The sequence below is a fragment of the Seriola aureovittata genome, chromosome 3 (genome assembly GCF_021018895.1).
Source record: "Seriola aureovittata isolate HTS-2021-v1 ecotype China chromosome 3, ASM2101889v1, whole genome shotgun sequence".
NCBI lineage: Eukaryota > Metazoa > Chordata > Actinopteri > Carangiformes > Carangidae > Seriola > Seriola aureovittata.
In genome coordinates, this window is record NC_079366.1 from 20,280,820 (window position 1) to 20,306,748 (window position 25,929).

General features: G+C 38.5%; 2 protein-coding genes across 2 annotated transcripts in view; both read right to left on the reverse strand.

Moving 5' to 3' along the window:
• Positions 1-1,686: 1,686 nt before the first annotated feature.
• Positions 1,687-9,038, reverse strand: LOC130166193 (arachidonate 12-lipoxygenase, 12R-type-like). Its single transcript, XM_056371601.1, has 15 exons — positions 8,955-9,038; positions 8,594-8,771; positions 8,032-8,236; positions 7,755-7,836; positions 7,279-7,401; positions 7,070-7,173; positions 6,405-6,571; positions 6,108-6,251; positions 5,696-5,899; positions 5,415-5,501; positions 5,152-5,321; positions 3,423-3,544; positions 3,170-3,270; positions 2,335-2,505; positions 1,687-2,230 (listed from the first exon to the last, which is right to left on the reverse strand). Exons 2-15 carry the CDS (start codon positions 8,744-8,746, stop codon positions 2,051-2,053), a joined length of 2,013 nt encoding a protein of 670 aa, XP_056227576.1. The 5' UTR covers positions 8,747-8,771; positions 8,955-9,038; the 3' UTR covers positions 1,687-2,050.
• Positions 9,039-9,165: 127 nt separating this feature from the next.
• The window catches only part of tbck (TBC1 domain containing kinase), a 47,692-nt gene continuing 30,928 nt past the window's right edge, over positions 9,166-25,929 (reverse strand). Inside the window, exons 24-26 of the mRNA XM_056371599.1 lie at positions 20,716-20,879; positions 16,380-16,539; positions 9,166-9,961 (exon numbers count right to left, since the gene is read on the reverse strand). Of these exons, the coding sequence (XP_056227574.1) occupies positions 9,851-9,961; positions 16,380-16,539; positions 20,716-20,879 (435 nt within the window). The 3' untranslated portion in view covers positions 9,166-9,850. The remainder of the gene's footprint in view (positions 9,962-16,379; positions 16,540-20,715; positions 20,880-25,929) is intronic.

Here is a 25,929-nt window from a genome sequence, read left to right on the forward strand (position 1 = left end):
TGAATTCAGACTGTAGTTTACCTGTTTTCATTTTAGATTATTTTCATGTTCTTGCTCTCTCTCTTCTAAGGAATTTAAAAACAAAATGAAAATTAGGATAAAAAAGAAAATTATTTTTGTGAGTGAGGCTCATCCACTAACATGCTGGTGTTATTGGAGTCTTACAGTCTTATTTAGATGAATGAACCTGCCATACAACAATGTAATGGCCTATTTGTGAAAAAAAAAAAAATGCTGTTAAAGAAATATGCTGCACATTTCAACATGAAGTGTGAAATCCAGGGATAAGCCTGACTCACTGCTACTAGGTAGAGAGCGGCAGTCCCTTTAATGCTTGTGATCCATGTGTGTTTCTTCTTCCCATCTGTGCCCACGATCTTAATGTGAAAACGTTATTTGCAGTGAGTGAGGTTTGCAGTGGTTACAGACACTGCACACTTCATCGTTTTGGCTTTGGGCAGGAGATGAACCCTGCAGTGATACAGTGCAGGTGTGAGGCTGCGTCAATGATTGATGTCCATCGATAGAACATTTACTTTAGGGGTAAGAGGTTACACTGAAGAAATGACTTGGCCATAAACTGACCCTGAACTGAACAATAGCATGTATTGTGCTAAGTGCAGCTAATTTAAGACTAACATATAGTGATGAAAAATGTCGATGTACAGTATTATGTAAATGCTATAAGTCAAGTCAACAAAGGCTTTACAATGAGATGTAAACAGTGAAATGCAAAAATAACCAAGTACAGGTTGACTTGAACTATCAGGGATAATGTTGTACAAGCTCTCTAAGCAACTGAAACAAAAACAATAATAATAGATAACAGAAAATTTAATTTAGTTCAACAATATAATCAGTGCTTGAAAATGTGGTAGCTGTACAGTGTTCTCCTATCGCTCATCAGATTATTAAACTGGTTAAAAAAACAACACACGCACACACACACACACACACACACACACACACACACACACACACACACACACACACACACACACAAAGACACACAGCTACCAATCAACCTGTCTAGTAATGTAATGTTTGTATCAGTGTCTGTCCCTTTGTTAAAAAAAATCTCCTGACAATAACAAAAACGAAATTAAAAATCTGTGGGGAGACAGTCAGGAGTCAAGTGTGCTATAGGTTTTCAATCAATCCCTCCCTCCGGAACATAAACAAATGGAAAGTTTACCCTGCGATGATTTAAGCCTTTAAACCTGGAAAGATTGAAAATAGAAAAATACATATATCAATGCACTGGCACAGCTAATGCCATCTATTAATACGTATAATTGCCAGGAGCATCTCTTATCTTTGTTTTTGTAAAAATGCAGATCCACATTAATTTAAGATATTTATATAAATACTGGAATTTGGGATGTGCCACCTACGTGCACTAACCTGAGAAGTGGGAGTTTAAACTCAAGAAATTTTTAATCAAGAATATGTTTTGCACTGTCTCTAATGAGGTGTTTGCTGTGATTACCAAATGATAAAGCAGGCACATGAATTTTATAATTATATACACCATCGCGTTTGTTTTCATCCTTATAGCACATGAAGCTCAATGACAAAAGCTTGATTGAACATTTCTTTTATCCGGAACATATTCAGAGCTACATTTTCAAACTGTAGCTTCTTTTTATCAGCGCACAGCTACTACACAACACACATACACTCCTGTAATAGTTGATTCAGGATCAATAACAGCTTTATTAATTGTTGTGTCAAGACAAAAAAAGAATAAAACAATAGTCCAATGACAGCAAACAATGGCAAACTTGTCAAAGCAGATTCACATCTTGTATTTTTACAATGTCTTTTTTTTTGATAAACTGGCCAGTACTGAACTAGTGAAGCATGAGGAAAAAAGTCATTTTTAACATAGTTTGATTAATATATTAACTTTATACATCTACTCATCAATAGTTTCTTTCCACTATAGTATCAGTTAAAAACAGTGCCTGCAGTTCTTCCCCTGCTCCCTTTTAACCACGTGCAGCTGAATTTGAGCAGCAGCTGAGGAGGTCACCACACCTTCTGAGTTTTAAATGGCAACACTGTTTTCTACCCCCTGTGGATCCATGTATGTGTATGGGATTTCCAGACTCCTGTTCCTGACTTTGATGGCTGTACTCAGCACTTCAAGTTCTCCCTGAAAATCCTTTATCAGCTTGTGGGGAATCTCCTCACTGAAATGGTCTTCATGGTACTGGCCAAGTGGGACCTGATGATAAGTGATACATCTTAAAATGTTGTTTGTTTGCTTTTTACTAACATTTCTGTAATGTTATGATTCATGTCATTTTTCGTGAAGTCTTAAGTACTTACGAAGTCAGAAGACTGCCTGCTCAGTAGCCACATGGTGGCCATGCCCTGAACTGTTGTGCTGATGTCAGGGAAAGTCTGCAGCATCGTTGCCTCGCTTGTTGTCCCCTTTGTGGTTGGTGGAGGGAGTTGTAGGGAGATGGGAGTGTTGGGCATCCAGCCACCATAGTCATACTACAATAAACAGATAATTAACAGATAACTAGTTAATATGTTTTGAAATATAGAGTAGCACTGTGACTACGCTGTTGGATTTCTGATAAAAACTATTATGTTCAATTAAAAAAAAAAAAAGTAATCTTAAAAGCAGTATGTTTTTGGTGGCTTGGCTGGATGTCAGTCTGTTGCTCAGTCATTCCACTACTTTGGTGCAGACTGAAATATTTCAACAACTATTGGATAGATTGGCATGAAATTTTGTACAGACATTCATGGTCTCCAGAGGATGAATCCTAATGATTGTCATGATTCCCTGACTTTGGGATGAATTGCAATCACTTTGATTTGACCTCTGACTTTTCCTCTAGCGTCATCATTGGATCGAGATTCTTTGTGTTTTGTGCTAATTGGTAAATGTTAAAATAAAAATCAGAATGAGCATGTTAGCATTTGCACTATTTAACTCAAAGCACCAGTGTGTCTAAGTACAGTCTCACGGCCCTGCTGGTTGTAGACTCTTAGCCTTGTGTAAAGGTTATCCTCAAGGTCAGATGTCATTTATTTGGCCAGAATTCATCCATCTCTCTCCAGTTCAGAGAAAAACTGCAATGCCTCATCAACCCATTCCAAAAAAAATCAACACTATTACTGATTACCCCAGTAAAACAAAAGGATTCACCTGTCCAGTGTTCACAGCTGAGTGCTGGGCTGAGCCAGTGAAGATCACCATGGTGACAAACTTGATCAGCTGAGCCACAGTTGTAAATCTCTGAGGAATTCCTGAGAATTAGAGAGCATAAAATGCATTAGTAAAATAGGTAGTCAATAATCTAGAAGATTAAATTAAAGTTTGATTTATGATTGATTTATAATTATATTATGTACATACAGTATATGTGCTAATAAAGCACTATTTACCATCATAACCTCACCTGTGTCTTCTTGAGAAAGGAATCCATGTTCAAAAATGTCCATAATCCACTTCTGCAGCTCAGAGTCTTGCTGGACCTCAACGTCGTTCTTGTAGTAGTAGCTGAGTATTCCCTTCACAAACCTTTGAGAAATGTGGATAAGTACTGTAAAACACATTCCTACTTGACTTATACATTTTTTATACACACTGTAGTAGTAAGAAACCTTTTTGTCAGATCATTTAATGGCCATCCCTTTAGCAGAAGACATTAGAGAGTTATCTTTTTTGGGAAGTTGGTGCAATGTTTGACAGAATGGACTATACAACTTTAAAAGAACAGTCTTGCCTAGTGTTAATTGAGAAGATCGATTGCACTCGTATATCTGTGCATTAACCATGGACTTACAGCAGAGTAGCTTAGCTAAGCATGAGGACTGGATGCAGGGGCAAACAGATGCTTGCTTCAAAGTTCAAATATACGCCCACCAGCACCTCTAAATCATAATTATTAACATGTTGTATCTCTTTTGTTTGAGCAGAAATGTGAAAACAACAGGTTGTGGTTTTACAGGGAATGATATGCTTTTTATATATGGTTTCCTGGTATGCGTATGTGTCCTCACGATGAGGAGAATTTATTGTGGGGCTGTTGAAATGCATTGGTTTTAGCAGGCAACTACTTCCAGTAGTGCCTCTTGCAAGAATGACAGAACATGTCTTTCAAAATATACCATTCAGAGGAGATTGCATTAAGCTGGGCTAACTGAAAGAATTAATGCAAAGAAACTGTTGGTAAAAAGGAGAAGAAGTGGGATAGATGGAGTGGGGTTTACAGTTTAACATGCACACATGTTTCAGGGTTGATGATGGAAATTCTTTATGAGAAACATAAAGAGACCAAAAACTAGCAAATAGAAAGGGCAAGAACTGGGATATCTTATTTGCCAACATTAGGGCACCTTGTTGAGCATGGTCACTTATTTAAACAGCAAATTCTCTTTGCATTAACAATATATATTGTATCCCCAGAACTGCCATTCTCTGCACAGCAACTTGCTTGACTTTAATTTACAGTACACTGACTAATCCAGCTGCAGTCAAATGTAAATGTCAGAACAGCCTGATATTTCAGTCATTACTGAATAGTAGTGGTAAAATTAAACCCATACTCCATGGTAAAAGTCTGACTAAATAATAGGTTGGCGATTCCCCAGTCTGGATATCAGTCTAGTCTCCCGTTGTGGAGTAGGATGGCCCAGCCAGGTGTCATTTACCAGGGCGTGGAGCACAATTTTGGGGGTGAACTCAATGGAAGAAAATGTAACCTCTTATCCTGAATTTGTATTTTCAGGTTGCTTTCCTGTGAGTATTGGTGCTCTCTGCTGGAGCAATCTCACCAACACAGATGTGTTGCCTTTGTGCTGACCAGCTAATCTGTCCTGTTCCTCGTTACTGTCGCTTCAGTTGAGGAAAGCATGTGATTCAGTTGTTTGCTTGGGTTCTAGTAAACAACACTACTTATGTTTAACAGCTGTTTTTCCCTGCAAGTGGAAATGGAAAGCAAATCTTCTGCTGAGATCTCTGATGTCAGCCATAAACCTAACTCTCATCTGAGAGACACACTGTGTAAATTATGTTTTTTCACTTCATTGAACTTCAAGGCCTCTAAATACATTCTAACTAACCCTAACAAGGGTTCATCTTTATACTGTACAAGGAACATGCAGAAAGGAAACTGCCTATAGTACCTGTAGATGATATCCCAAAGCCGGAGTCCATCATCCCTGTAGTAGAAGTTTGGCACATCCTGTAGCCCACGCTCTGCAATGTCGTCTGGTATACAGAGGGAGCTGTATTTCACTGATGACAGTGATCTATTCAGGATTGTGAGCATAGCCTCTCCCCCGGAGGATGCAAACTAGAGAACAGTCAAATATAAAAGGAATATTAAGACGCGTTCATGATACTAAGCATTGTGTAGGTAATCGTCTACCGAGCGTCACGGTCTTACCTTTGTGAAAACTCCAGTCTCAGATATTAGAAGAAGCCGAGCTAAGTAGTTGATCTGCAGAGTGTAGCGAGTGTGAGGTATGAGGAGCTGAGGGAAAGAGGGAACTCTGTTAGTACCAATATCACTTGTTGACAAAGCCAGAAATCTTAATGCTTCTATGCCATTTAGCAGTGTGAAACATTTGAAAATATATAAAAAATAGAACATTATTGTTCATCAAATTCGGTAGATAAATTAATCAGCAAATTGCGGTAAGTTCATGCACTCTACCATTCAGTTACCTTGTACAGCGGATGCACCATGGGCACGTTGCGCAGCAGTGACACTGCAAAAGCTTCGGCCAGCAGGTGAGTGCGCAGCAGGTGAGAGTTGAGTTGATGCTCATTGAAATCCGCGCTTCTCACAAAAATCTTGGCCAGCAACCAGTCGTACTCAGAATCAGTAGGAACAAAGATTGGATTGTCATCTGCTGGAGTCTGCTTCAGCTACAGGGCAAGATAAAGGGTGAAGGTTAATTCATCCCAATATCAGCAGAGAGGATACATATCCAGTGTCTTGCTTGAGGACAGATTTGTCTGCAGTAGATGCTTCATGTTGCAGCGGAGCCAACATCTCACCTTTCAGTGATAGCCACCTTAATCAATACTCTAATTTACAGCTTTAGGATCAGCCACATTTTAGTGCTAATCTCACCTGAATGGCAATTGGCATCAACTTGTCATCAGGTGTTTTGTGGAGCAGGATGAGGGGAGCCATCAGGTAGTGCTTCTTCCCATTGATGATGTTTGGTGGAAGTCCATCCAAACGCTTGTAGTCACACAGGAATATGTTGCCTTTCTGTTTGAAATTTTAGTGAGGATAAGAAATTATTTGACCTCCGTACATACAGTGTGGACATTTGCATAGCGAACATGTAAGTGCAATCATGAGGTAAACATTGTTCTATCACTAAGATACAAGGACATTTTTCAGTCAGTGGGAAACAATTACCTTCATTTCATCTGCCAAGCTACACTGACCATGGAGGAAGACCATGTCATCAGTGACAGGAAAGTTACCGGGTAGGACTGTGCAACGTTGGATCAAAATGGGGTTGACACCATTTAGAAACTGGTAGGCGAAGAGAGCATCCTCCTTCCAATGTTGCTGGACATAGTCTGGATGAAGAGCAGAAATGAATTTTACTGAGTTTAAAACTTGCTCTGCCACTATCATTATCTTAACTGTACACTGCATGTGAAACAGGGAAATGGGAAACAATATGTTTTCGCAGACTTCAGTGACTCTGGTAAGATTCAGTGTTGTTTATAGTTGTTTCAAAATCAGCTGTGAGTCTTGATTGTTTGCAATTACCACATACCACAGTTAATAGTTTTCTCATGAGCAAAGCCTAGAATAAGAAGGAAACTTCTCCATGTTTTGACAAACACACATTTCCGTCTCAGTCACATTTTTCTCCATTTAACATGGCAAGTAAAGAAGCTGGTAGACTATTCAGCATTCATCTTATCTTAGGGATAAAAATTTTTTAATGTTTTTTAGGTTTTAGCGTAATGGAATACAGTTGAATGTCTGAATGAATGAATACTGTGGAATGAATACTATTATGCATACAGTATCAAGTATTACATTAACCTATCGTGATAGCACGGCACCTGATATGTCCGTCCGTTTGCAGCAGAACACCCGATTGATCGAATCAATATCAGCCCACCTCTCATGGCAATCATCAAGTCCCTTCAGGTTCAGCTCTGTCAGCCTAGAAAACAAAAACAGAGTTACTTTATTATGATCCCTTAACTAATTATGATAAGCAGGCAGGTTAAAAGATAAATAGATATCTGACACAATTTGAGGACTTTACCCAGCTGATGCAGTGAAGAAAAACTCTGTAGTCTTGGTGAAGGAGAAGCGGACCTCACAAGGCAGAGAAAGAGGGTTGTCTACCTTTATGCAGTGGGGTATTCCCTCTGCGTACACATGCCAGCTGGGAAAAATAGAACAGGGACGGCAATTTTAAAATTATAATACAAGCAGAGTCGTGAGGAACTTTCAACAGTCTAGATACCAGTGTATCTGCAGTGCATCTGCAGCCTTAATTTAGAGCATGCAAGCATAATATACATGGCAAGTATTCATGTATTCAATATTACAACTTTGCAACATATGTTACAGTGTAATGCATTTTTAGAAACCTTGGCAGGTGCCACAGTGTCATATGGTGGATAATTCATCAGTATATATGTCATGAATATATCCAACCAAAGGTGAGGGAGGTTTGGATGTATGTTAGCTTTGGGGTGTACAATGCTAAAATTTGTACAAGCTCTGATCTCTCACCGATAGTCCTCCGCTCGCTGGTTCAGCTCCTGCTCCCGAGCGTACTGGCCAAGATTATGGTTGTCTTCAAAGACTTTCAGAGCTTAAAAAAAAAACAAAAAAAAAAACAAGAACCTCAGCAAGGTTTTAAATTGTTGATATATACATATACAGTATGTTGGCATGGATTTGCTCTATAGCATCTTTATAGTCTCGCTTTCAGAACCTGTCTATCTTGTATGTCTTCTGTAGTCAGTGTACAGCATACAGGATGTCAGACAAGGCAATTTCCACAAACCTTTTCCCTCTCTGAAGCGGTGCACCTCACTGTCAGTGATCCAGCGGTAGACGGGAAAATGGTAGGTGTCTCCCTCTGGGGATTTCACTTCCACTTTGGCAGGAAACCACGAGTCTTGTGGGAAGAGCAGGAGATGCTGTTTGTCTAGTTCTATCAGAACCAGCTTTCCAAGAGAGGTAGGGCAGGACACAGTAAAAGTAGACACCTGGAGTAATGACAGAAACAGTTTGGAAAAAATGTAAACATGAGATGGAGATAAAATGGATTTGACAACCAAGAACTGAGCTCTATAATCCAAATAATTAGGATACAATTACTGAATGCAGAAAAGTGGAAAAAACAAAACATGCCCTGAATGTAATATCAATATTGTGAAGCTGAGGCTTTTGGTTACTATGTGGCTGTAGGTTGCAGAGCTGCACATATCCTGTTGCTGCACACATGAGTCTGAGTTGGCAAGGGTTTACATCAGCCCCCTTAAATTGGTATTAAATGTGCCTATAGGCAAAGATGAGAAAGCGTGCAGTACATTTAAACATAGAGAAGGATATTCCCAACTTACTGCTCCTCTGAAGAAGGATGCGGCCCCTTTGAAGCTTAGGAGCCATGTTCGTTCGCTCTCCCCGTCTGTGCCCACCAGCTTAATGAAGACATTGCTGAAAGTGGTGGCAGTGACGAGATTGGTCGTGGATACTGTCACTTCATAATCCACCATTGTCACTCTGGAAAGCTGAAAAATCCTGGTCAGAAAAGAATAACAATAACTGATTGTTAACTGTCACTACATGAACTTTTAAAATACTGGTATCTCAACTGGCACTGGCAAAAGTTATAACGACTAATATTAAATCTGCTTTTTGCCATTGATCTTTTCCAGTCCAATTGTTGCTGGCTTGAATCATCAAATCAAGTATCTGTCTTACCTCTGTTAATGAGATCAAGAAGTTCCTTTGATGGAAATCATCACTGGTTTCTCTTTATATACTATTCATTTTTGTGGGAGGGTCCCTACAGAAGCAATGGTGAACTCTAATGGAAGTTGACTGAACTGAACTGATGGAATGTTGGACATGTATGAACAATTACCTGAAAAACCACAGGGTTATGCAAGGCATGGCTCAATAAATAAACTCAACCCTGTTTTTCACATTTAAATTTGACACCATCAAAGTCAACTAGAAATATTAGCTCTGATTGAAATGTTAAAACAGAGCTTTCACCAAAACAGTTTATCCAGATTTACCTGATAGTTTTATTATAAACAGCTGTAACATCATTAAAAAAAAAATTCTATAGCATGTACATACATACTGCAGTATACAGACATAATTCAGTGACTTGTTAACAAGGCAAATGCAAATAAATCACCAAATGCAAAAATCACTGTATTATTTCTATTGTCTCTTACATAAACATTCAATACAATTCCCATGATCAACTGGCTCAGAACAGACAGACTGACACACATCAACAGGCAGCTCAATTCATCAGTGCAAGGTTACTATAGCACATAGCAGTTGTTCCTAAAAATAAAAAACTAAAACTGATTCGTTCATTTTTGTTTTGCAAAAGAAAATAATAAAACCCTTATAAGTATATATGGAAATGAAATCAAACTGGGTTACGAAGATAATTATTTCAATGCAGTTTATCATTTTGAGCACAGTTTAATTAGAATGTGTAAAAAAATGTCTAAATACAATGATGACATTGTTTTGTTTTTTCTGTTGCTTTTTTTCTTCACTTCAGTATCAGCTCAAAATGCAATATACAGTCCATCCTCTCGTCCCTTGTGTTAATGTGAGGCTGAGGAACGGGGTCAGATCTGAGGGGAGGGGACAGTCAGGAGTCCAGTGGGCTTCAGCTTGTTGATCCCTCCGTCCAAGATACAAACCCGTGGGAAATTTACCTTGACCAGATGTGCTGCAAACTGGGAAGAAAACAAAGAGGAGAGAAAGACGTTTAATTTTCCTCCCTCCATTGATTTGCGACCTTATACAACTCCAACATTGTTCAACACTGAACTCCTGCAGTTGCTTTACAAAGGAGATTCCATTTTTACGCAAAAACAACCCGTCTGCAATTAGGAAACCTGTTGATGGAGCATGTGTAATGCATTACTTAATATGTGAGGTGTGTCAGTGCCAGTATATGCGTAAAAGACAAGGAAGTAAATTGAAAATTATAGAGGACAATGAATTGCATAAAAGAAAAAGCACTTGCACGTCGTGAATGAACATGCCTCTAGACCTAGAGTCTAGGTCATGAAGGGGCTTACTCTCTCTGTCATAAGGGCCAAATACTCAGGTTTTGTGCTCACTGTTGATGAAATAATAACTCAAGACAAGTCTGAGAACACTTTGCCACAACTCCTTCAACATTTGGACCTCACTATAGCTGGTGACATCAAGTGTGTGGTTCCACTACAGCAATGTTAGGCAATCTGATTACGAAACCTGGGCATCTAAATGAAAGATTTCATCACAGAGAACAGTTTTTACAAAACCTGAAACTGACAGATGAATGAGATTCAGCTGTGTCATGCAATGTACAACCACGAGTTGGGACTTAATCTGAGATGCATAGCTTTATTTAAATGTTAGGAAAAAAAATGCCACAAAATTGACACATATTCTGACCTTCTGTCTGGTAATTTATCTTCATTCACAGTTGGAGTAATTCAATATTATCGTTTATCATCAGTGCAATTATTTTTTGATATGGTCATATCATGTCATTGCTTTACAAATTTATGTTGTCCAAATGATTCCAAATAAATAGCGATTAATACAACAAATTACTGAAGCTTTTATTTTAAATACGTGAAGACTTTTGTGTGACATATTGACTGTAATAGAGGAACAAGGTTATGTGGACTGAGCATAGGTTGAATGATTGTTAGAGCTATGCTGGGAAATAACCAAGGTCCTAGCGATCTAAATACCAATAAATGTCATAAAGTGGAATTTTGTGCCACTGTGGGAAGTACAACAAAACAAATGGTGGAGTCATGGAAACAATAAAGTAAATTAATAGGTGAATAACAACAACAACAACTTACATGCAAAAATACTCAAACAGATTCATTCACTCGTTTCATTTCATTTGTGTGTCTACCACAAAGCAACAAAGCGCAGTTTTAAAATTTCAGATTCAATTAGCTGAAATATTCACGTAAAAAAAAAAAAAAAAGCGCATAAAGAATCTGTCTTTCTTCTGAATGCCAATAGGGTTTAAATGTTAAAGGTTTACAGTAAAGCTTGACCACATAGTGAGTGGACTCATTGTTTTGCCCCAGAGGTAATGATAATGCCACTGGTGCGGTACACAGAAATGTGAATGACATTTAAGCACAATTGAGTCCTTTTGTCGACCTTTAATTTCGTGACCCGTGTGGCTGAAAGGGCTGATGAATTACTGGGCTTTACAATGAAACTCGAATGGGGAATTTCAAGTGCGGGGTTGGTCAGGTGGGGTGTGGGGTTGGAGTGTGGCTGAGGGATATGTGGTCTGGCAAAAAAACACATCTTTAAACCCTTTCCAATAACGAATTTCAATTGATCATATCATAAGTATGATTAATAGTGATAATACCTAATGCCTATATGATGATGATGATGATGATGAACAATCATTATACTGATGTCTGTGTAACAACAATTTGTACTTAAGCTTCAGTTTGAAGCACATGATAGTTACTGTGCAAAATATCAGAGGCACAAAAGCCACAAAATGTAGTAGACTATGTGCATGTGCTGATTATTACACATGAGCCATTGACAGTTTACAAATAGATAAATTAATACTCCAGTCTCTCTGCAAATGAATTCTTCCATTACTCTGTACCAATTAGTTTTTGGAGCAGTTGCAACCAAGTCAGACAGTGAGATCCTGCTGCTGCTTCCTAAAAAATGCAAGACCCTCTCCTCAATTAAGAAGAACTTATTATTTTTCTCTCTTACTTTCCAACATATGGAAGGAGGACATCTTTTCTAAATTGGGATGTTGCCTGAAGCAACATCCCTGCTGAGTTTTTGAATTTATGTTTGGCTAATTTATTCCAAAGAGAGCACAAAAGGAGAATTTATAATGATCAATACAGTTCTCTGTTCTGTTACGCTGAAGTGAGCAAAGTTATTTTTGTGCTCTGAAATGTCAATGATTTATGTAAAATACAGTTTCAGCCTTGGCTAATGTTCTAGTGTCTTTTAGACAAAGAAAAAAAAAAAAAGTACTACTGTGCATAGGACTAGCTGATCAGGCCAAAAGATCATATGACAATCTTTTTGGGTAGAATCACAATCCACGATCTGAATCGTGAGTCTGCCCACAGATTCAGTTGACCTCATGTGATCACATGATTAGTTGTGCATATGGCTGCCTGCATGGACAAACTGTGTCACTTCAACCCAAGGCTAAAGGCCCAACTCACGAATCTCTGCATCCTCTTTGCGCTACAATTTTATTCTGAAAATCCTGACTAGAGATTTGTATTTTCCCGCCACTCTGGCACTTCTTTCGGATGTTTGTCCGCTTGCTGCAACCCTTTGCCCACAATACTATTTTGTTATTTATGTGTGAGGTGCAATATCTAAGTATTTCCAGCCAGCTAGCAGTGACTTAATGAAGCTCATCCCACTTCATGTTTCGCTGCCTGCAGGCAGGTTTCTCATCCTGCAGGTGGACTGAAACTCCATCGTCTTGGGAGTGCAGCTGGAGATGGTTGTTCTTGTTCTGCTCCGGTGGTTAACTTGTATATGTGCTGCTACGCCAAAGTTGCAGAGCAGAGCAAGGACTGCCGTCGCCCAGCTGCAGCTAGCGGGCTAGCTGTTTAACAATTGACAATGGGTTGGTTAGCAGCGACTGAACTTTTTAAATTAAATATCCAAGTATAATCCCCTTTAATGACACAATCTATATGTGATTCATCTGAAAATGAGATCATATGCCAACATAATATCGTTCAAAGCCATTATTATTTACCCTGAAGAATGTCATGAATGTCCAAAATTATACCAAATGTACCAAATTTCATGGTAATCAATCCAATAGTTGTCAAAGCATTTCTGATAACCTCAAATGTCAACCTCATGGTGGAGATAGAGGAAGAGTAAAGGGATCACCAAATTCATGAGGATACATCATCTGGAAAGTGTGAACGCACAAACAAAATTTTGTGCCAGTCCACCAGTTAGATGTTGAAATATTTCACTGAATCAGAGCAGACTTGAATCTGTTTGAGACACTAAATAAAAAGCTGAGCATCATTCATGTGAAAATGTCATGGCAACAGCTGTTGGACTATGAAACACTGTAAGAGTTGTGATAATGATGCTGGTAAGTTATTTCACATGAAAATGTTTCTTTTGGGTGGGGATTAGGATAATTCAAAACAATCACTGATTTACCAATTCCTGGCAGAATGAAACATTTTGTCAAACAGTAGCATGATCGTATTAAACACCTGGTCTTGTGCAGTTCATCTATGGTGCCAGTGTGATCCAGTGGATGATCAGAGGGATTTAAAAGGAGACAATATGACCCTGAGGTCTGATTTCACTGCCCGCTTATGACCCCGTTGCAGGACACTAACAAGATGTCACATTTCATGAAAAATCTTGGAAAGATGAATACAGAGCTAACTTTTTTTTTTGATTTTGGGTTTAAAAATACCCCTGTGTTGTTATCTGTAAGGATTACTTGCTGAGTTACCACATGGTTATTCTGGTTTTCTTTTTAAATGTTGGAACTTTTTTTCTTAATATACATTTTCATTGGAAATTCAATGACAGCAGTCATACCCATAATACAAAAATATGTTTTTCGTGTTATTTCTGTTTCCCTTTTTGCCCACCCACTTATTTGACCCACATGTTCTCAGCCACCCGCTGAACATTATTTTGAACCCTGCAGCAGGGTGACTACCCATCACAAAGAAGTAAATAATAAAATAAAATAATAAAATAAAATAAAACAGAATTTTTTTAAGGATATTTGATAGGTACAGAAATCAGCAGTCAAACTACCGATCCTTTTGTTTTTCATGTATATCGTAGAAAAATTAGCACCCCCGAAACAAGACTACCAGAGTCTATAGCCATACCAGTGGCTCTGTGAGACAGTACTTAGGCACTTTGGTGCTTTGAGATGACTGCAACATGCTCAGAATGATAATGCTATCTGGGATCTGGGATCTGGGAACCATGAATCTCCATTGAAAATTTCATGGCAATCCAATAGTTGTTGAGATATTTCATTATGAACCAACAGACTATGAACCAAGACACTGCCATCCCCAAGGCACTGCCACTAGCAAGTCTAAAAATGTAACAGTAAACTGGGGGAGAATTTAGGGATTTAGATGTGCCACAGGGGGGTTTAAACAGCAGTTTAAGTGGATTCCAGTTGGAATGAAATATTTAGGTATTAGGCTGTGTATCACTTCTATTAAGACGGTCCTACCAATTCAAGAAATAAAGGCAATATGGATAAATGGAAACTGATAAACCTCTAATGGGAAAAATTAATACGATAAAGATAGTTGTTTCCCCCACAATTTAATTACATCTTTATATAATCATCTGAGTATCTACGGAATGTAAAAAACAAAGAATCAGTCTGAAAAAACTGTGTGCCTCAAGAGATAATGGAGGACTGGCTCTCCCAATTCATGAAATTATATTATTATATTACTATATTATATATTATTATATACATGGAATTATAACATGGCATTTGCATTAGAAGAAGAAAAGAATAAACTAGCAAGACACTTGGCAAATTATGATTCTAACCCTGGGTAGGTAAAGCAGGAAAAAGTACTTGCAGCTCCATCTAATGTTATAGAACTATCATCATAGAAGGCAGAAAAAAAAAGACAGAAGAAAAAGACCATTTTACAACACTCCAATGGGCATGGGCAAGAGCAGATACAAGTTTGGCAATATCATAAGAAAAACAGAGATACTCTTCCTATGGAATAACCCCTCACTCTGTATAGTGAAAGATCCTTTCTATAGGATAAACGGCAAAAGAAATCCATGTTATCAGTGACCTCTATAGAGATACAGCTGAGGAGCAGAGCGGGCCCCGTCTCTGGGCTAAAGAGGGAGGAACAAGAAGAGAATTCTCCTGGCATATTACTCTGCATCAGTATTTTATAATTTACTGATGCAGATATTAATATGGTTAAGGGATCTTGATAGTTAGATTAGGGAAGATTTATGGCAGGATGTGATCTCAAATGTAGGCTGGGCTAGGGGATGCAAGAAGTAATTTCATCCATTATAAAATTGTAGATATTATCCCATCTAGATTTTATCCTACATCCCTGAAATTGTCTGAAATTGTTTTAAATGGGCTTAACCCATAGATTAAAGGAGCTATTTTTAATACTAATTTTTGTACAATTTGCCTTTTGTCTTTCAGCTAGCGCCTGTAATGAAGCCAGTGGTGGAGCCTGTAGCAGCCTGTAATCTATTTCATGTTTTTGAACTGCTGCACACTTTGGTTCATGCAGGCTGAATAAAAATTCCACTGCATCGCCAGTTTACCTATCGTGCACCTCTTTTTTCATTTTCTGCAGAATAAAAATGTACATGGAGCTGAATTACATCTGTAAACTGCTCTGTTTCGAGGTGTCCTGTTTTATGACACATTGTCGAATTGGTAAAACATATTCCCACATTGGTTTTTTTTTACTTTTAAAAGTATTCTCTATCTGTGATTTTGTAGTAGTACACAGTAATGTGGCAATAATTGGGGGCTGGGGACGGATGGCTAGGAGGAGGTCTACTGAAAAAGAATAGCTCAGAGCACCTCATTAATAAAAGACGGAAGAAATGAACGTGAACTAGTTCATTTTTGAGGTCTATGAACATAATTCAAAATTTAACTATGAACATTCATTTATTCTGTGTGAATTGAACTTTGAACTAGCTCTTGCGAAGTGTGAACTTGCACAACACTGCCCTTGGTTATCTACACTACACCTGCATTAACTTCTGTTCTCTCAATATTTCAAATGCACTTTAAAACAATGCCGACCTGTTTGCCTAAGATATTACAAAAGTCTTACAACAGCTCAAGAGATTAATTTACTTAATTTAACAATCCAATATACAGTGTTTTTTACCTTGTTATAATTTGCAGCAAAATTGAGCACCAATGCATTGAGCGAAACTCCAAAATATTTAACTAATGAATAACGTCACTGGTGTAAGCCTAAACCATAATTTCAGTCCTATGAAATATGATGGTGCTGTGTGCTCATTCATATGTAATTATATCAGAGAACTAAATATGCTGATATGGTTAACAGAGGTGCATCTGTGTGGCAGCTTTCTCACCATAGCAGCACTCTTCATGGCGTGGCTGATGACCACAATGACACGTCCTCTGTAGTTCTGCAGGACTCCTGTTGCAGGACACTGCACCAGCTCACCGTCGGGGCTGAACACTGCGTTGAAGGGAATGTTGATGCTGCCAGAAATATGGCCTCTGCTGTAGCTGGAGGCAGGGGAGTTAAGGAACACAGCTTTGAACAGGTACATCTTTTCCTGAGATCGCCAACCCGCCTAACAACTGCAGTACACCTTGTTTTTGTTTTTGTTTCGTTTGTTTTTTTTACCATACAGGTACACATTAAATTGCTTCATGTAAGTTCATGCCCTAATTATGTCAATGACACCCCTAATTAGAGTGACTGACTTCCAATACAAGAAACACTTGAAACAGGTTTCAAGGTAGTAGTATGGAGAGAATAGCTCTGATGGGGGGGAAGGAGGTGGAGGAATAAAAACGTAGGAGATACAAGAGGGGAGTCAGCAGGAGAAACCAAAGGAAAAAGAGAATGACTAGATCTTAGTGAGAGATTTGCTGGAAAAGTGGTATATAGTTGTATAATAACTCCTGAGAAACTGAGGTTGTCCTATTTCTTGAATTGTAGCTATTGACATTATTGCTGAATATTTCAAGAAAAGTGGTGCACGACAGTCACATTACCATGATCACTAAAACATACACACAGCTGCTAAACGAACATAAAGAGTCAGGATGTTACATAATGCCGTGTACAGTATAATCCACCAACTGACAAATCCAATTGTGTTACATTTAGCCCTGAAATCACAAGAGGTACATGTCTCTTGTTTTACAGAAGAGAATTTCCACCAGGCACCTAGACAGCTAAATCTAGATTACCCTGATTTCCCCCCACAAAGGTCTTAATTTAATCCACTTTTTGTGACCGCAGACACCCACAACAGAGCTTTGCCTAAGATCACAATAAAGGTGAACATGGGTTGCCAAATCCTGTGAAAGTGGTCAAATCCCTTTTGTCCATGTGTTTTAGCCTGAGGAGTCTGTCTATCAGGAGGCTCCGGTGCAGGAATTTGGCAAGAACAACTGCTTCAAAACTTCAAAATCCTTACTCTATCCACTAATCCTAATTGATTAATGGCTCTTTACCCTCTTAGACAATTACCATTCCACTGATGAGCTGAAGGGTGAGGCTCACTCCTTTGTCTGTGCAGCAGTTTTTTTTTTTTTTTTTTTAATAGACAGGGTTTTCTGGGCCACTATATGCCTAGTAATAAATAAAAACTGTCTACCTGCAAGCAAAATTAATTTATGTAATACTGTAATTTTGTGCAGAGCTACTAAAAAGATGGGTAAAGAGGCTAATGAATTTGGCAAGCAGAAGAAATTTCCATTTTTAATCTAAGGACGTTACAGGGAATGTATTTGGATGGGACCTACATTAAAAATAACTGCCTTGTTTTCATCGTTTTGATCATTTCAGCTAACCCAGTGAGTTTTTTTTTTATTGGTTATTTAGCTTAAGAAGCATGAGAATTTTTTTCAAGCACCCATTAAGGAACACTTGATCCTTCAGTTTTGTCAAAAAAATTTAAATCACCACTCGTGGAGATACGTGGTTTTCTTTGGAAGGCAAACAAACACACATATTCTACAACCAGTGGTCGCAAAGAGACTCTCCACTTCATATTCACAGGTATCGTATTGTTTAGCTTAACAAAGTTTCCTTTTCACATGGCTGTACATTCTACATTAAAATATACTGGTCGTGATTATCGGATGACTGTTACAAGAGTAAAGAAAAAGATCAAGATCAAATATATTATGGAAAAGAGGAAGTTATGGCCAGGAGAATGCATTTTGCTCGGGTCTACAGGCTAATCTCACCTGCTTTATGGTCTGTTTCTCAGACTGCAGCATGTGGTGGAGCAGCTTGGGTGGGTATGAAGGGCCTAACTGAATGTTGCAGAATCTGGCAGCACATAACTGGAGCAGATCACTCCTCCCGAATCTGCCCCTACTTGCCTTTGATGGGAACCAAGCTGTTGTAGTCTCTTTGCTTGTGGTTTGGTTAAAACTCTGGCACCAAGTCAAGAGGTAAGTGAGAGATCAGAGTCACTTTGGGGTAAAGAGAGAGGCTTCTTGCAAGCATGTGCGCAACTGTGTACAATTTTTTTTTTCTTTTCTGTGTGTCATGACCCTTTAACCTTTCTTTTTGTATCATTCATGGGTGAATGGTAACATTAGTCGGTCAGAAATGACAGTTTTACAGTAGAGTACAGAGTTTCACATATCAGACCAGCGTAGATATGGCACAGGCATATCACATACGAACAAGTACAGACATGATATAAACACACCATGCATTAATTCAGAGGCAGATTGGTTACAGCTTTTATAGAGACATGACACACCCTCAAAGATTTGCGCTCTAACCTTGCAGAATCGGTTTGGCACACTTCAGAGTTTGAACAGTCACAAATCTCAAAAGCTAAGGAGTTTACCTGTATGTGAGCCAGAACTTAACTGTCAGTGAGGCTGTTTGCACTGAGTTGTAGTCATTTTCTGTGCACCTGCATTTGTGTTATTCTTGCATGCCTCCACCTCTGAGCCAATACAGGAAAACGCAACTGGAATCAATCACAACACTCTGTGAACAGCGGAGAAAGATTGCAGTTTTGTAACTTTACCAAATGACTCCATTTGATTCTACATTCATAAAATCAGTAAGCGTTTTTCGTTCATGTCACCTTCCAACCTAATAGACTAAACAGGACAAATAGTTTTGTTGTACGTCTTTAAAAGGCAAGTAGAAATCTGTAAAGAAATAAACGTAGGGTCCAAGAATGCTTCTACTGAATGTCAGAGACCAGCAGTGTTTAAGCATGTGAGACCGTCTCCTAACAACAAGCAGCAGCGAAGAATGTGCTGCACAGGAAAAATAACTTTCATACATTGTTTTGATAAAATAGAATACATTTTAAGAGAAGGCTTAACAACAAAAACAACCTGAGCGTAATGTGGGATGGTAACAGAGCGATGAGTAAGATTTGAGGACTTACTATTTTATCATAAATAACAACGAATTAAACAAAAACAGCTCATTAAGCAAATCACAACATTTTTTCAGCACACACCTGATTGAACAGTACCTGTTAAAGTACTATACCTGTACTGTACGATAAATTAAGACCACCGTAGGCAGAATCAGCTCAGTGCCAATTCTGGGCAGCACTGATCACTGCTGCCAAGTGAACATGAAATCTAGACATTTCTAGGCTGGAAGAAAGTACAAGAAACTAGGTACTGTCTGTACAAAGGAGCTGTGTGCTGTTTAACCTAAACCTGTCACTAGCGCAGCATTAAGTGACAGAATGTCTAGAGTTTCTATTATTATTCATGTGATGCCGAGCAAATCACCTGAAGAGCAAAGGGTTTCCCCCGACCCACAGCAATTAATTTAGGTAATCTGATGGGTTGATAGTACTGCTACATGATTCATTTCTATAAGCAGCCTAAGGCACAAAAACCCCTGCATGGATCTTATTTAAAGATTTTTTTTTTTTTACAGCCTCTGACACAATGTAGCCTGTAAATTTCCAGTGATATTTTTAATGCAAATGATTTTATTTTTCAGCTCCTTTAGAGTCAGTCTTCCAGAATCTATGTCATCACTGCCAATCCCCACATGGAGCCTGAAGAATTCAGTCAATATTTTTATCATATCATTCTTTCCCATTGTTTTCTTTCCGAATTTCATTCATTTTTATTGTCTGTACTATATCCTTACTGCAGACAAACACCCTCTGCTGTACGGTAACACCAGATTTGCCATTCACTGGCAAGTGAACTGACCCAGCCTCTTTTCAGTTCAGTCAGACTGAACACTGGCATCCAGAAAATACTGTTTGTTTATATTGTTTTCAAGCAATGTTGTGTATGTTGTCTTTGATAAGAGGCTGTATAATTTACAACTTTGTGGAATGCTGCTTTTAACCATGTAGCCGTGCTAGCCCCCATCGTTAATATCTACATCATAGCCACATCACATACTGTCTCGTCAGCCTGAGATTTTCACTAAGTATCACCACCAGAAAGCTTCAAGTTGGAGCATGTTTGCTGACATAAATTTTACTGTAACAACAGCCTTGCCTTTAACTGTCAGTGCTACAAAAAAAAAAAAACTGTTCCTTTGGTTTTGTGTGACACAATCCAAGGTTGATTAAACAAGCTTCACCATCTGCGAAGCTGACAAAACAAAAATTGAGCAATGCACTCATATCTTCAAATGTAATCAAATTTAAGATGAAGAGGTGACAGACTGACAGGTAAGTTTCATAGCTACACAGAAATTGGTAAGGATACTCCTCTACACTGCGGATGTCGACAGCAACAATTTTGGGCTTGCCAGCTTTGGTTCGCTTGGTGGGCCCAGTCAGTGACAGCTCACAGAGGTCAATTAAGTCCTCAGCCGAGATCCTGGGCGATACTTCTGCTTTCAGGTCACACAGCGCCAGAGGTTCCCGGGACTACAAGAGAGGAAGTCACAGGAGATCAGATGAAGAGGGAGAAAATTATAGTGCAGGTTTTCAGAGAATTTCTGAACATAATTTGAATAATGGAATTTGGAAAAGTAATCACTAAAAAATGACACAAGAGAGACAGAAAGAATAGTGTCGGGTTGGATATTATAGTTTCTTTAAAACCAGGAGACAAGTAATTAGGCCTGAATGTCATCTATGGGAACTAAATCTCCTCTGTATTAAATATATATTTGACACCATCCTTTAAAACAGTTTGTCCCGGTAACTCGGAAGAAAATTTCATTATGTATTATCATACAAAAAAAGCAGTGTCACAGCTGAGAAACCACAGCAGATGACCAGTGGTATTGGCCAGAACATGATCTGTTGCCAGTGTCCACCTGCGCTGCCAAATGAGTTCATTAAACCAACCAACCCCAGGCATGGCTGCAGGGGACAAAACCAAGGTCCGCATTGGTGAGCAAGTGTTATACTTCTGTGATTTCCAGATGCCCTGGAAGCATTACAATCATAACATGTAAAAAAAAACCAAACAAGATGATGACAGTTTTTCCCAAGTCCCCTCCAAAAAAACCCCCCTAACAAACAAATCTATTGTGTTAATGAATGGTTATTTAGCAGCCTGGTACTTCTCTTCATTTATATGCAAATTAAATAGGTGAGAAATGCTAACAGCATTATCTATGAATTTCAGCACACTGTGTGAAAGGCATTTATAGAAGAGAGAAGGGCCAACTGCACGTCGAGTAGGTTAAGTGCCAAGGCTCTGCCATCCATGAAATAAAATGTCTGAAAGCAGCTAACTCCACTGGCTAGCTGAACAATCTTCTGCCCACCCAACAGTGAAGCAGAAGTCAGTCGTCCAGAGTCCAGAAAGGATTTACATTTTTTTTTTTTTTTTTTTTGGACAAGAATTGTAAAAATTTAATGTAACAATTTTGTGGACTTGAGCTTGTGTCCTGAAATCCAGGTATTAGCACAGTTTTTTTTAATCAGCCTACAGTGCACAATGTTTCTCATTTACACATTCCTTTACCATATAATAAATATTTAGCCCTCCAAGCGAAGTTCTAATAACTTACAATACTGTACACAGTGGTGGAAAGTACTAAGTACATTTACTCAAGTAGTGTGTTTAAGTAGTTTTTTATAGTCTTTCCATTTTACACTTCCACTCCACTAACCAGAAACATTGTACTGTTTACTCCACCAGGATTTTACATCTAAACATATGATCAGTTTATGTATGTCAGCATGATGTATTGCTGTGGATTAAACTACCTATACAGCAGTTTATACACTGCTGATTGCACTGCATAAACATTTGTTCTAGCCACCGGCACACACTGCTGATCATGATATTTAAAGTCTATTTGTAAGTTTTCTCTGCGTTTTCTCTATGTGTGCTTTGTTTTTTTTTACCAGGGCAGTGGTGGTGATTGTCGCTTGCCAACAGCTCTGGCCATCGTTGCGTTTACAAGACAAGAGTTTATAATACATCCTCTGAGCCACGCTACGTCCTCAGGGCAGATTAGAGGCTACAGTGAGTCACTATTGGATAGTGACGACACCGGGCAGGGGCTAGCTGGTTGGTGTGTTAACTTCCGTAGAAGAAAATACAAGATAGAGACAAGCATTAACTTCAGCTGCTACTGTAAACATTGGTTTGTGTAGAAATAGCTTACTTATAGTCCCTTTGAGTAATTGTCGTCTCCATCTCTAATTCTTCTGTATAGTTTAATTTGAGCAAAACATTAACCCATATACAGAATGAGTAAATTACTCTAGGTAATTACTCTATCATATAAACTTAAGTAGTACAACATCTGAAACAAACCCTTCCAATGAAGTGTAAAAAACAAGTTTTGTTCCTCTAGCCAAAATCATATAGTGGTGGTTATTTGACTCACACTGTCAGTCTTGCATACTGTGACTGCAGGGTTTTACTGAGGCCTTATTCTGAGTACATCTGAAACAATTTCTTTCTTTGTAAAGCTTGGCTGTAGGCTGAGACAAGAGAAGTGTAAAGTTGTTACATTTCCTCTTTCAAATATTCTCAAACAATTGGGTTTTTGTTTCTGCTTCTAATAAATATTCAGAGTCTGATTATTTCAATAGGTATCTGATTTTCAGCTGTGATCACGGCAAAATCTCTTGTCTCTACTCTCTGCAGTAATCATTTGTATAGATGTGTCTAAAGGGTGCAGCCTCACTGTGCTGCATCAACACAGAGTCAGAAAGGGATTTGAGGAGTGTTGCATCTTTTTCACCAAACAACTTTATTCTGCTCTCTTGAATTATCTACAGACAGCTTGACAATAGTTATTCTAAGCAACACGAGAGAGCTCAAGCAGAGCTGGGATCTACATATTCATGATGTCTTACTGCCATGACCAACAGTTTGCTGTGCTGCTGAGAAAATGTCACTCACCTCTGGGATTTTCTTTCTCAACTTTCAATCTCATGTCTAACAACTGCTGACAAGTAAATACATACTGCGCCACATTGATGCAATACATCAGCCCTGCAATAAATACTACCATACACATAATGTTCACTTTTTGTCGAGCCAACCACTCAAGTTTTAAATCAGTAACATGGTACGTTTTGGTACTTTGTTTTGGTGGAATACTGAACTGTATCTTATTGACAGTTGCGTCCAATATTTTGTTCTCCTCATTGACACATATGGAGATGCAAAAATATTAGAAACACCTAACAGCAAATTGTTTAGCTGACGTGATAAGCCATCCACATCCTGATGCATCTTGTGCCTAAACAATAGCGACGCTTAAATAAATGGCATTTGCTGCTCTAAATAGTTTCTTTTCTCTGAAAGCTGATATTTTATTTTATAAAAGTTTTCTTAAATGTTCATGGACTTGATCTTTGTTTCAGGCCACGTCAACTATAAAAGACAACGGAAACCCTGAATATAACACAGTGAAACAAAAACCACTATAAAATACACAAGCAAATTTCCCATGGAGTCATTCTACACCTCTACATCAAAGTGATAATACGTTTCAAATAGGCAGCATTTATTACATCACTGACATCACAGTGTGCATGTCAATCCCAGATTTCAGCCCTGCTGCTGACATGCTGCTGTGACACTAACTGGTCCTGACTTTGATGGCTACAAGAAAATAATGGGAAAAGACAGAGATTTCATGGCAATGTCCTTTAAAAAATGTAATTGTAATAAGGCATGGTTATAGTGTTACAATCAGAGAAGTATGTCTAAACCAGCTTAGACATACTTGATCAGGTGCCGCGAAAACAATGAAGAACTTGAGAGTAAACTGGGATGTGACTGCCAAAGAACACACCTGCTCAGTAAAAGCCGCCTGTGTAGACAAGCTGTAGACTCCAGCTCTAGACTGTAGCTTGCAAATGTAAACAACAGTAAGGTGATTGATGTCTTTCATTTACTGTTTTGTTTTCTGTCTGTTTTGACACTTAATGCATCTTTCACTTGTCAAAGAAACCCTTTAACGGAAACCACAGGAAGAGGAACTGGGGGGGGGGATCCCTCATGCAATTGATGCTGTGTGTATACTTCAATGCAAGTTTTATCAAAAAACAACCATTGCTACATCTTTTTCAAATGATTTCCTTATATCACACAGCACCATTTTATTTATTCTTTTTTCAGATATGGTAAAGGCAATGAAAAAGATTTTATTTCATTGCTTCACAAATCTAAAGAAACAATCCAAGCGAGACTAGCAGGCTAAAAGAAAACAATGAATCTCCACAGAGATAACTTAGCATGCTTGAGCGATAGATAAAATGACATGCTACATGGTAAGCAATTTGAATACATTTTCAATTTGTCAGCGTAGTGTAAGTGCTATTTACATACTGTCACTGTAAACACATGTAAACTGAAATTAATAATTTTCTGCATGATGACACTCTCTCCAGCAGCTAGACATAAATGAAATGTTCAAAACTGAACAAATTAACAGGCAGATCAAAATGATAAAATGGCCCAGCAACTACTCAAAAGTAAATGTCTTCACTGAGATATGTTACACAGTAAATATCTAATAAAATATTATGAATATGAGTTTGAACTTATGAAAAATCAAAATATCAGAATATTCTCTCATCCTGGCCTTGCTGCTTTTCAATTTACATTTTACTGCACAAATGCAGAGGTCATGGTTGAATTTCATGGGATCCAGGGAAACCTGGGCTCTCTTTAAAGATACCTAAGCGTCCTCGATAGCACTTACTTCTGGTAAGTGAAGGTTATTTCAATTCCAAAGGGATCACATTGGCACCACATTGAATGTGAAAGGGTAGTTTGCTTTTGGACCAGACAGAGTTTGTGTGTGTTCAGCTGGGTCTTAACCTCCTGAGCTGACAGGGCTTTTCACTGTGATGGGCCACAATTACAGCAAGTCCTGTTGACTCACACACATGCCAGTTTATGGCTGAAGCAATGGTGCATGCAGCTGTTTTCATGTGTGTATGAATAATCACTGGAGTCACACACTGTAGCGTGTTAGGTGTAAAGATGCTGGCCGATATAAAATGCAATCTGCTTCTTGTCTCATGCAGGCAGGTACTCCAGATAATGGGTAACGATAGGGTAAAAGAGAAGAAGGGGTACAATAAGAACTGTATTTACTGATAAGTAAATGCGTACTTCAGTTTATTGTTCAGTGACTCTTGTGACCTGTATATGTTGCTCAGCTTTTGTCTAAATAAACACTAAACAGACCAAAAAAGTGGTGAAAATGGCAGAGTGGGTCCGTCAGTCTGCCTTTAAGGAACACTTTTTAAAGATTACACTAGAGTAAAAGGAAAAGCCTTTTAAGTACATGGTATGCACTTAGCAAAAGACCATGGTTGTGTCTGAAATCACTCACTCATTCATTACTCCTTATTCACCATCTAGGGAGTCCTGTGTAGAGGACTATATAGTGAGCTCATCAGCAAAATTAACACTACTCGGGTCATTTTCTCTGCTAAACTATAAACATACGCGCAATGCATGATGGTGTATATTGCTTGGTTAGTG